The following is an 11,636-nucleotide window of genomic DNA, read 5'->3' as shown; positions in this document are numbered from 1 at the left end:
CATGCTAGAGGGCTCTGTAAGAAAGCGTGTAATTGGGATCCAGCAGCAGTCAGTCTGCAGAAAGTCAGCCTAGAGTATGGTAGGTTGAGTGAGCCTCTCTATTTTAGAAAGCAGCCTGCTTTGTCTGTCTCTGTTTTGGGGTTCTTGTGTGCTACGGTTTTCATTTCTAAAAAAATCAAGTAGTGTTACACTGGAGTCTTCTGGAAAGGGTATTTTATGTTTTTATCTAATTTCTCTGTGTGTATATCATGAACACAGCAGTATTATATCTTTTATTCTCTGGAATTACTGCTCTGTAATTATTTTCTATACGCTGGAAATAACTCATATACAGCATTACAGTCCATAATCCCTTCCTCTCGAAAAGAAACAACGGACAAACATTTCTCCTGCTTTGCTTGTTTAATAAAGTAAACTGAAGAGACAGTGATATGATCCAAACTGATAATGGATACAGATAGTGTAATCAGGACTTTCAGACTCAGTTACAATGGGGATTCATTCAACATTCACCAGTTTTCTTCAGACGCAGTGTCCCATTACTTTTCCTAGGAGAAAATGAAAACACAGAGAAATTAGAGGCAGCAAACTTGATGTTATAGACTAAAGTCCCCAACTGACCCACTTATGAACAGAGATGCTGTAAGAATCTGCAGTTTTCTACTAGATTGATAGAGCCATTCCTTGGCTATTTTCCCCTCACAGATTATAGCATAGGTGCTCATGTGAACTATCAAACCTCTTGGGTCTTCAAACTTGGTTGGGAAATCTCATGAGAGAAGGATCTCCTCTTGTGATGTTGAGCCAGAAATATTGCAAAAACTGCCTCCTTTGTTGCAGAATTTTTTCTCTTAGGATTCTGCACAAAACCACAATGCCCAGAGTTGCAAGAAAATTAAATTAATATACTATAATTTAACTAACTGGAAACTGGGATTCAAGTTTTGCACGCAGGTTGCGTCACTCCATATGTCAGACAATCTGGTTTGCCTATCTCTAGAATTAAGACATTGCCATCCTGGGTTCACAAATGGTGGAAAATATCTAATGTTTAATGCTTTTATCTCCTATTCAAGTTCTTCAACAGCCTGGAAGGTAACTTGTTCACTATCTGTATGAGCATGGGTTGCCATACTGTTGGGAAATCAATGGGGATGTTGCTAAATAAAAGATCACAGAATTTAGCCTGACACTAATTTTCAGCAAGATGGCCACCACCAGTACTATATCTATGAATAATACTCTGCCATGGCATCGACCCTGATAGAAACAGGAGGGCTCCTAACTACAGTGGATTTCTTTTTTGTTTAGACTTTTTATTCTTATTCCATGAGTAAAGTCTTCTGACACTTTCAATACTTTTCAATCCTATATAAAGTTGTTTGGGTCCCAGATTTCTTGTTAGCAAACACCTCATTTGGGAGATGTAGCTCTGTGGGCTCACCTTTTGATTGTCTAGTCTCTAATCTCTGCTGAGATATGGAGCTCTCCACTGACTTCTAGTGATCAGTATTTCAATCAATTTGGCCTCATTACTGGGAGAAACTCTATAGAAACTAAGCAAATAGGCAAACAGATACAGATTCTGAACATGGGGGCAACCTTATGGGATAATAAGATTTATAGAAGTGACAGATATATCTATTCTTTTCAAAGTTTTAATGCCTCAGGAGCAGTTCCTTGTTTCTGTACTTACGTGACTGCTGCACAAAAGGAACACTTGTTTGTATAGGTTTTGCCATCAGAGCCACAATGAGGTTGATAGATCTTTGCACAGTAGGTCTCTCTACCTCTCTCTACATTCTTAAATTCACTGCAGTCAACCTATAAACAAAATAATGCCATTTTATTTAAAATTCCCTTCCTCATTTCTTTCATCTACAATTACAATAATAATGGGGTTGCCTACTCCCTGCGCCAGATCCTCAAGTAGTGTGAATCAGCATAGTCGGTGGAGCTACCCACGTTTACACTAGCTGAGGATCTGGCTCTCAGGAGTAGTTAAAACAATGGAAACCACAAGCCAATTTTCCCCACTGAGAAGTATCTGACACCAGCAGAGCCAGGTGTATGACATCTTTCTAGGGTTTGCTATCCCTTCGAGCCTGTCTGTGTTGAAGAGATGGACACACAGAGGGATGTAGGGAGTAGAGCTGCTAGGAAAATGGGTACATGTTTTGTGAAAACTCCCATGAAAAATTTATCTTTTTTTTCTTTGAACAAATTTGAGTTATAAAAGTTTTTGACCAACACTAGTTGTGAGTCGCTCTTTATTGTGAGGAAGGTCAGGTTCCTGAGGACATGTTAGATTCATTCAAAGGGTGATCATAGCTTCTTGTATCCCTGAAAGTAGCAGCTTCCAACTCATCTTATAACTGTGAGAAGAACTAGCTGGGAAAAATTGCAGGCAGGCCTCGTTCAATTGTGCAGCTACTAAACATAAAAAGAAATTGTAGAAAGAAGAATCCCAATTTAAATCTACCTTACTGCTGCATCAGTTATGGACCAGAGGATAAAACTGAGGATGGCAGAACCGGAAAAAGAACTACCCTTCCCAGACCAGAACAGCCCCTGACCCAGCTTCTAAGGTCTGTACTGATTCCAACCAAGCGAAGTGTCATTCCTGATCTTACTTCTGCAAACACATGAACTCCACGGGCTTCTCATCTACTCCCATGTGGAAGTGATGGTTTTAATGGAAGTGATCAAGGTGATGGTTTTAATCTTGAAAACTCCATGTGATTTGGCTTCTGGTTATCTTTGGAACCACTTCTATCCTTAAACCCGCTATGATAGCTACGCCCAGCTGAGGTGCTTTGCTGACAATGCCTAGGTATGAATTTTTAGGGATTAGAAGCAGGGTATTCTTAAGGGAGTTCCTGTGATGGTGGAGTACCTTTTCTTTGAAGGTTGGAATCCAAGTGTATTAGTTTTCAGAGCAATGGTGCAATGCGCAGGAGGACAGCAGACCCTATAACCTGTGAAACAAGCCTAGATTGGGTCTGCCAAGCTTGACTAACAATTTGTAACTTGTCAGGTTAGGCAATTTAAACTGAATTTTTGTCTGACGCTAGGAAGGACTCGTGATTATTAAATATTTCATCCTTGTATTGCCCCTGTTTAAGGAGAAAACTCTTCCTCCTTCCTCTCTGGATTACTCATCTGTCGATGCTAACTGGAGGAGAGCTGCAGTGATGGAGGACCCCATCACCCTTTCCTATATGATTGGCACCACGTGACTTAGCTGTGCTTTATTGGCACTAGTTGAGAGCCACAAGAAGTAAAGTCTCAGTATGTCGCTAACCCAGTAAAGCAGTTAAGGACGTGCTTAACTTTAAGCATGTGAGCAGTCCCACTGAGCTCAAGCATGTCCTTAAGTGCTTTGCTGAATCAGAGCCTTAAATGCAGTTAACATGGATTTACCTGTGACAATGCAAGATCCTAGTCAATGGGTAAGATGCAGACAAAGGGTGAAATCCTGGCTCCGTGGTGGAAGTCAACATAAATCTTGCCATTGACTTCAATGGGGCCAGGATTTCACCCAAAAAACTTTTATAACTGTGGAGAAGTCACTCCCCAGAAATGCTCCACCTTCTTGAGCTCTGGTTAGTTAGAGCCTGGGAGGAAATTCCACCCTTGGCCTCCTGCTGCCAGCCTGCCTCTCGCTGGAGGAGGAAAATGTCACTCCACAACAAGGATGAGGGACTGGCTGTTGGATAACTAATTGGTTCTGGGCCAGCTGGCAGGCATATGGGGGTGGAGTGTCCTCTGTGACTGAGTGGTGTGGAACTGCTGCAATGGCTGTGAGGAGCTGACCAAATTTAGCCTGGATCCAAGGCTGTAGCCAGGCTGATGGAGCAGCCCGGACACAGCAGAAGAGTCCCAGGCAGCACAGGGATTAAGGAGACAGACACCAGTCAACACACTAGAGACCAGAGCTCAGCAGCAGTCCAAACTCTCTCTGGACTAAAGCCCCAGCACCACTGCAAGGGTTGGAAGGTACTCTGTTTGGGACTGAGACTGGGTGGCTGTTTGGACTCTTAATCACTTTGGAGAGCATTATTTTGCATATTCAGGGGTTGGGGACTGGGTACATTTTACTATATTGCTGGAGGATGTGGATAGGTGACTCCCTATAGCCACCCCATCTTTGAATCATCCTCAGTAAAACCAGAGGGCTTGTCTTTGCTCAGATGAAAATGTTGTTTGTTGCTGAGTGCAGCATTTGTTTGTGGGGTTTATTCCTGCCTCGTCAATGGGGTTGGAGCGTCATTGGAGGTAAGTGGAGTTCTCTCAGGCATATGGTTTGGGATATGGGAACCACTTGACAGTCAATGGAATTTAGATTCCTAAGTGCCTAAATCACTTTTAAAAATGAGATTTAGGACCTTAATTTATTTGGCACTGCAATGCTGAGTGCAGCAATGCCTAGATATCTTTAAAAATCTGGGCCTGAATGCTATCAGTCTGACTGTATGAAAACTGTGTGTCTGAATCCTAGGGATTTATTCTCTGGATCCTGTAGCATTCCTGTATTTTACCTTTTTAAATACTTCCCATTTAATTTTTAGTGTTTTTCCTGCCACAGATCTTGACTCTGCAATCATTCCAAACCACTTATTTTTGATCAAGGGAAAATGACTCACCTGACTCCCATTTTGACTGGCAGCACCTGGAACAAAATCACAGACACAAAAGATCAAATGAAGCAAAATGTTTGAAGACTATTCAGTTAAACACCTGGGGACAGATTCACCAGTTCACATTGGCTGCTTTGTGCCATGCTAGCCACACAAAGCCACTGTTACTTTGGATTAACTGTAGCTAGTAAATATTACTGAGAGGTTTCCTGTATTCGTGGGTCATTCGTGAAATATTACCTCCTTTGACGTAAATAATGACAGTGTTTTTCAGTGTTGAATACAACACATTTATCAAGACTTATTATAGCTGCTAACAAATCTTATTTACTTCTGGATATTTGAATTCTGTGTCAGCATCTAGCACAGTCTTTGCCTATCAGAGGGAATGAAGCCCCTTTCAGTCAAATGGACACATCAAAGCAAGATTAAAGGCCAGGGAGTCAGTTTTGTGCTTACTGCTCAGGATGGTCTAATGGTTGAGATGCCAAGCTGGGGTTTAAGAGACCTAGGCTCAATTCCTAGTCCTACAATAAACTCATTATGTGGCCTTGCTTAAGTCACTTAATCTTTCTGAGCCTTGATTTCCTCATTATTATCCGCACTAGTGAGGTCTAGTAATAAGGTCACTAGTGAGGATAGTAATAAAGTCTTTCTTTCACTCTGGATCTGTCCTGTCTATATGGACTGCAAGCTCTTGGGGACAGGGTCTGTTTCTTACTATATGTATGTCCAGCACCTCTGATCTCAATTGGGTCCTCCAAGTGAAACGTTAATATAAATAATAACACTACAAAGAAGAAATCAGTTGTTCTTGGAATAAAGCAGTTCTTTTTGATGACACAGTTTTCTTTCTCTAAGGATGTATATATGTTGGGCATCTCCTGTAACAGTCATGGCTTCCAAAAGGTAAGAGAAGTCAATGTGCCCTGTACGCATGATTTTCGCAAACTACAATGTCACAGGGTTTGTTGGGTGTGACCCAAAATTAATTAACACCCTTAGATCTCTGTTGAAACTCTCTTGTCTAGTGCAACCTATGGTGAGATATATAGTAGCAAAAGGTACACATAGTCCTTGCGTCAATTTCAGTCTCTTGTATACCACCAAATTCCACAAAACTCAATCTAGGTTTGCATCATCCTGGAACTGAATCAGATTCAGGCCACCTCCCCTAAAAGGTAAGACGTTATTAATTTTATTAACTGTTTAATGCCAACTGTGTACTTGGCTGTGAACAAGACCCAAAGAGAGCGGCAGTGCCTGCCACAAAAACCTTGCAATCTAAGACAAGATGTACTGTGAAATCCAGAGGAGAGAATCATTATTTTTATCTTAGAATGCCAGTAGTAAACTATTGGACCCGGTCAAAAAAAATTTGACAGAATAGTTTTCTGTCAGAAAACAGTGTTTTGTCAAAACTGACAAATATCAACAGAAAAATATCAATTCAATTTAAAATCAAAATGGAGTATTTCATTCTGATTTTCTTGGCTTGTTTCAACTTTCATATATAAATATAATGTAATACTAAAGTTAACATTTTATAAAAATATTATACTTAATATTCATGGTATAATGTTTCAACAGTCTCAAAATGAATGTTTTAATAAGGTCAGTTTGATGTTTCCAGACTAAAAATGTTCAGAATTTCCATTGTGTGGGGGGGAAAATTGGAAATTTCAACTTTTTGTCCCAATTTGGGATAAAAACAAACTTTGAAATGTTGGAATTTCCTGCGGGATGGACCAGCTCTATATTTTATCATATTGTAGCCTGGAGCCCCCTGGTTTCTCAAATATATCTCCAACCATTAGAGGATTCTATCAGTCAAGCTCCCACTGCTGGACTCACCCCTTAACCGCAGAATGGGAGACATCCCTGGTTTGCACCACCAGCAAGAAATAACAGAGAGTCCTGTGGCACCTTTAAGACTAACAGATGTATTGGAGCATAAGCTTTCGTGGGTGAATGCCCACTTCGTCAGATGCATAGAAATAGGTTCCATTTGCTCAAATTTGTTAAAGATGCTGAGATGTTGCTTGTTAAGTGGTGCACAAGAGTTCACTTGCTAGTGCAGCTCCCTTCCAGCATCTAAATATTGGTCAGGCTCCACTATTCCTTCCACATGCATGGAAAGAGAATAAGCCACTGCACTGATACCTGGAAAGAGGAACTCCCCTGAGCAGTGTGTGTATCTGTCCCTTAAGGCTCCCTCTCTTCTCTTCCTAGAAACAGAGCTGGGCTGACTACATCATCCAGGGGACAATGCACTAGGCCACCACCAGTTGCTCCAGAATATCAGGAAATAACAAAATGTACTCACTGGAGAAGCAGAAAACTGCCAGAGTGAGGAGTAAAAAGACTCCTGTCATCTTCATGGTGGAGCTGGGTGTCTGGCCTCTTTCACATCTGTCAGTGCTTTGCTATGTAAATCTCCTACCCAAAGCTTACATATATATGCAGCAGCCACCATGACTGTGAAATCACCCTGACAGGGTAATTGGCATGAGCAGAGAGGTGGTGCCTGTTAGGTAGTGCCAGTTTGTAAGCAATGTCCTCATCTGAATGTGTTTACCTATACTTATACACATCACAGGAGTCAGAGCTTGGATCTTGCGGATAAGGGAGACATATTGCAAATTAGACACTCTCCATTTGCCAACTGACCACTGCATTTCCAGCATGTTGCACCTTTAAAGCAGTGACTCAATAGGGTGGCTCATTATTGGTGGCTGCTAGTGCCTTATTGACGCCCATGGGTGTACACAAGTCCCTGAAGGGGGATTTACAATGGAACAAACTAGTTCCCATTGGGCATGTTCCAGATGATTCACACCAAGAGAGTTTAATGCTTAAATTATTTGGTGTCTCCAAATTTGAGAAACGAGTTCAGTTCAGCAGATGTGGATAGAAATGATGGAATCTGGCTCCTTTTCTTGGCTTGTGAATTTCATGCATTCAGTTTTTTTGAGCTTGGGAAGCCTGCTATTTTGGCTGAATGCTGCAAATATTCAGCCTACAAACAGTCATTTGAATTCTGAACAGCTGTTTGGTTTGACCTTGTTCATGTTGCTTGTTATCCACTCTTTAGGAATGTTTTCCTGGGTGTTTGAGAAAAGACTGTTTGTTTTTTTCACACAAATACACCATTTGCATGGAAACAAGAGCATCACAGAGGTATTCACATTCTATACTTGTATTTCATTATTCTGATGCTAGTAAGTTTCAGTTGTCAAATCAAGGACCAGAAACATCACTATGTGAGTCAGGTGAACAAGGAACACACTACATTAAAGAGGAGCTAATAGATGAAGTGGACAGTTGGTGGAAACTGTCCAAATTATTCAGTGTATTCACCATCTTATCTAGTGTTGTCTTCTGTGGGAGACTAAGGATAACTTTCTCCCTGCATCTCCCCCCCCCCCACTTCCTTGAATCTTCAGTACTTCCAGTGCAACAAATGGTATATCATTTGGGCTTCTTAAAACAAATCAAAATGTAACAATTTGCTGGTGAATGGGTATCATTTTCGGTGCCACAAGTACTCCTGTTCCTTCACTCTACGATATTGGTATAAACTCCAGATGGAACAGAGCTGGAAAGTTGAGATCTGGATCTGAACTTCCACAAAGCTCAATGAGGGCTGTGTGTTTGGGTCCCATATTTGGGTTTGAGCCCATCTGCAGTAAAAAAGGACTTGACATTTGGCATTACATGGGCACATCATCCCAAAACAGGAGGTCTTTGTGCACAATCACAAATTCAGTATAATCCAAAGAAGACCCTCTCAATCCCTGAATGTCACAGTAGGGCTTGGGGTTTTACCATGACACGAGTCAGTTTGCCATTAGTGCACAGAAACCCCAGGATACATTTCCAAACTGAAAATACTCCTGGGTGGAAGATGACCATGGGTCCTACTGACTTGTGCTCATACGCAGAGCACAGAGATCGATAGAAGTATTGATCAGCAAGCTGTCTGCTTTGCCTGAAGGCCTTTTGTTTGGTGAACTGACACATTATTGCTCCTGATTATTTTAGGAAAGTGTGGAGCAAGTTAAAAGACCCTGTCAGATCCCAACTCCCTACTTAGAAGGGAGAAGGACAGAAACACTATGTAGCAAACAGCAGGTAGAGGGAGGCAAAATTTGCTTTGCTTCTGCTGCCTTTTGCTTCATCTTCATTTAAACGTTCTGAATTTCTCAGAAGTCCTAAGTTTTCTATATTCTGAGTTTTGGTCTCTTTGCACATCCCTGTAAAGTACATTCTCAAAGGATAGGATTTGACTAAAATCGATGCTGGTTTGGATTGTCAATCGGGTTTTGTTTTGGAAAAGGTGGAATGAGGGTGGATCCTTCTTTGGGTCCCCTTTTTACTGAATCTCTCAAAATTGGGCAGAATTTTGGATAAATGTTTTCTGCTCTGATCCCTCTCTGATCTTGACACGTGGCAACATTAGGCAACATAAGCAAAGCCTGGGGGAAATGGAAGGTGGCCATTTTATGCATAGTTTTTAAGCAAGACTAAGGCACTCAAGAATGCAATGAAACTTTGAAATTGCAGCCTGAGAGAATGCACCGCTTCCCTTGCACTTGGGCATGAGGAAGTCTCCTTAATTCAATCCCATTTCATTATGTCCTCTTGCCTCATTGCTCCATGTATGGAATTCTGGATTCTGCTGGCTGCTGCAATGACAACATTAATCCAATGAACCTGGGGGGAAATCACAAATGTTTTTACTTGTTTGTAATCTTCTGAACTGGGACAGGAAGTGAGGTGGGGATTTCTTTGTGGGAAAGGAGGAAGGAAAGAAAAGATCATTTTGGAGGGTGGGAGTGGGGGTTTCCTCTAAAGATTTGTTTTTAATGTTTGGATATTTATCTTACCCTAGCAAAAATTGCATATGCCTGTTCTATGCCACTTTGCGGTACATGCCTGCAGTACAAGTTCTGTAACCGGCAAGGCTTAGTTATTTTTAACTGAATCTAGAGGGATCATCTAAGTTCTGGAGTTTCCCTGAATTTTGAAATACAATTGTTAAAGCAGGTCTGTGTGTCTTTCACTTTCTGAAGTGAGATAATGTCAAGATGCAAAACCTCAAAATTTAATACAGCTACAAGCTAACTCTAAACAGCATCCATTATGGCCCTGATTCAGTACAACACGTGTACTTTTAAGCACTTGAGAAGACCTATTAGAATCATGCCAGTAAAAACAACCAGTAAATATTCATGTTACTCAAATAATGCTTCATCTTAGGCAGCAGGTGAACTTTGCAGAGGCCTCCTGTTTGCTGCAGTATGCTTCATGTGCAGCTGATTTTACTACTGACATTTGTCATTTAGATTTATCATTTGCTAGCTGCATAAAAATGAATTCTTCACTCTCATTAACTACTATTACAAACCTAGAAAGGTCTGAGAGATCTTAGATTGGTTGGGGGATCTTAGCCAGAGGAAAAAATATCTTTTGTAGATGAATGAGAGTTCATATTTATTTGGTACAGTTTCTTAGAAGTATCTGAATTGGTCTCATTAGCATATCTATCATTGGCCCTGAAACTTATGTTAAATATACTATTTGTATTAGATTCTAGGGGTGGAATCCAGGCCACACAGAAGTCAGTGGGCATTTTACCATTGACTTCAATGAGGCCAAGATTTTACCTTAAGTAGTTTTTTGAATATATGTAGCTCTATTTTAATTGTGTAACTTTCTCATAATTTTATACGTTTGTTACCGTATATTACCTTTTCCCACCTTCTTATCCCTTTGTCTTGTTATCTTGGGGGGGGGGGGGAAATGACTCAGTGACTGAAAGCTTATCACCTCTAATGGGTCTGATATGATCTGACAAACCCACATAGACAAGAAGTATGTATTTCATATATAACGAATGTATGTCATAATTTTATATACACCACATAGGTGTATGGAACATAATATAAGTGGCACCTTGCATAATAGTTAATATATGTTTTTGTACACTGCAAGTCACATATAACAAATGTATGCTGCTTACAAGCGTTAATTTAGCAGCTCCATGTATTTTGGTTCCACATGGGAGGATGTTGTCTTCCTGCATTCCAGAAAGAGTCCATTTGTATTTAATGCCTCCCACTCATGTGGCTGTGCTTTTAATTGGGGACAGCAAGTTGCTTGAAGGAGTTGGCAGTGTGCTGCAAATACAAATGTACAACTTGTCTGCACCCCAACTTGTGCCAAAATAACTAAATCTATTTGAATTCATACCTTTTGTCATCTTAGGCTTGGTCTACACTACCCCCCTAATTCGAACTAAGGTACGCAACTTCAGCTACGTGAATAACGTAGCTGAAGTCGAAGTACCTTAGTTCGAACTTACCTTGGTCCACACTCGGCAGGCAGGCTCCCCCGTCGACTCCGCGGTACTCCTCTCGCCGAGCTGGAGTACCGCAGTCGACGGCGAGCACTTCCGGGTTCGACTTATCGCGTCCAGACTAGACGCGATAAGTCGAACCCAGAAGTTCGATTTCCAGCCGTCGAACTAGCGGGTAAGTGTAGCCAAGGCCTAAATGTAAGTCTGTGTACACCCAGTTAATAGAGTACACTCAGTACATTCAGGAATAACAAATGATGTGAGTTAAAACTCAGTTAGTTATATTCGTGCAAGTTTGTACGTAGACCAGAGCATAGGCTCTTATCCTGCACTTTGATGCATGTGGGCAGATACAGCAGTCTGCCCAGGTGTCATGAATTGCAGGATCGGAGCCTTAAGTAGCAAAGCCTTGCTCAAAGAGATTTAGGAACAGCGTGGTCTGAGAATCTGATTATGTATTTCCTAAGAAACTGGCCTGTGCTGAATCATTTGGATTTTTGCCTAAAGGAAGATCAGTTTTCCCTGCTTCCACACCCTGGGGAGGATCAAAGGATCCTTTCTTTGTGAGAGACAGAAGAGGATTCCATCCATGGCAGACTTAGCTAGCCCTTCAGTATGAACAAAGCCACCTGCAG

General features: G+C 41.2%; 1 protein-coding gene across 1 annotated transcript; it reads right to left on the bottom strand.

The window, feature by feature from the left end:
* Positions 1 to 502: 502 nt before the first annotated feature.
* On the bottom strand, positions 503 to 7,049 carry LOC135972955 (serine protease inhibitor Kazal-type 6-like). Its single transcript, XM_065553644.1, has 4 exons — positions 6,967 to 7,049; positions 4,647 to 4,672; positions 1,697 to 1,824; positions 503 to 548 (listed from the first exon to the last, which is right to left on the bottom strand). Exons 1-4 carry the CDS (start codon positions 7,019 to 7,021, stop codon positions 503 to 505), a joined length of 255 nt encoding a protein of 84 aa, XP_065409716.1. The 5' UTR covers positions 7,022 to 7,049.
* Between the last annotated feature and the right edge of the window lie 4,587 nt (positions 7,050 to 11,636).

Source organism: Chrysemys picta, chromosome 8, assembly GCF_011386835.1.
Source record: "Chrysemys picta bellii isolate R12L10 chromosome 8, ASM1138683v2, whole genome shotgun sequence".
Lineage (NCBI taxonomy): Eukaryota > Metazoa > Chordata > Testudines > Emydidae > Chrysemys > Chrysemys picta.
The sequence above is the reverse complement of the archived record's forward strand: the minus strand, read 5'-3'. Positions and strand labels throughout refer to the sequence as shown.

What these genes read in the sequence shown, in the direction of transcription:
- LOC135972955 (XM_065553644.1), bottom strand. Translation starts at nt 7,021, where the DNA reads ATGAAGATGACAGGAGTCTTTTTACTCCTCACTCTGGCAGTTTTCTGC. An exon ending in GGCAGTTTTCTGCTTCTCCA is followed by an intron (nt 4,673 to 6,966) that starts GTGAGTACATTT and finishes ATTTTGTTCCAG; the next exon opens with GTGCTGCCAGTCAAAATGGG. An exon ending in TCCTTTTGTGCAGCAGTCAC is followed by an intron (nt 549 to 1,696) that starts GTAAGTACAGAA and finishes ATTTTCTCCTAG; the next exon opens with GAAAAGTAATGGGACACTGC.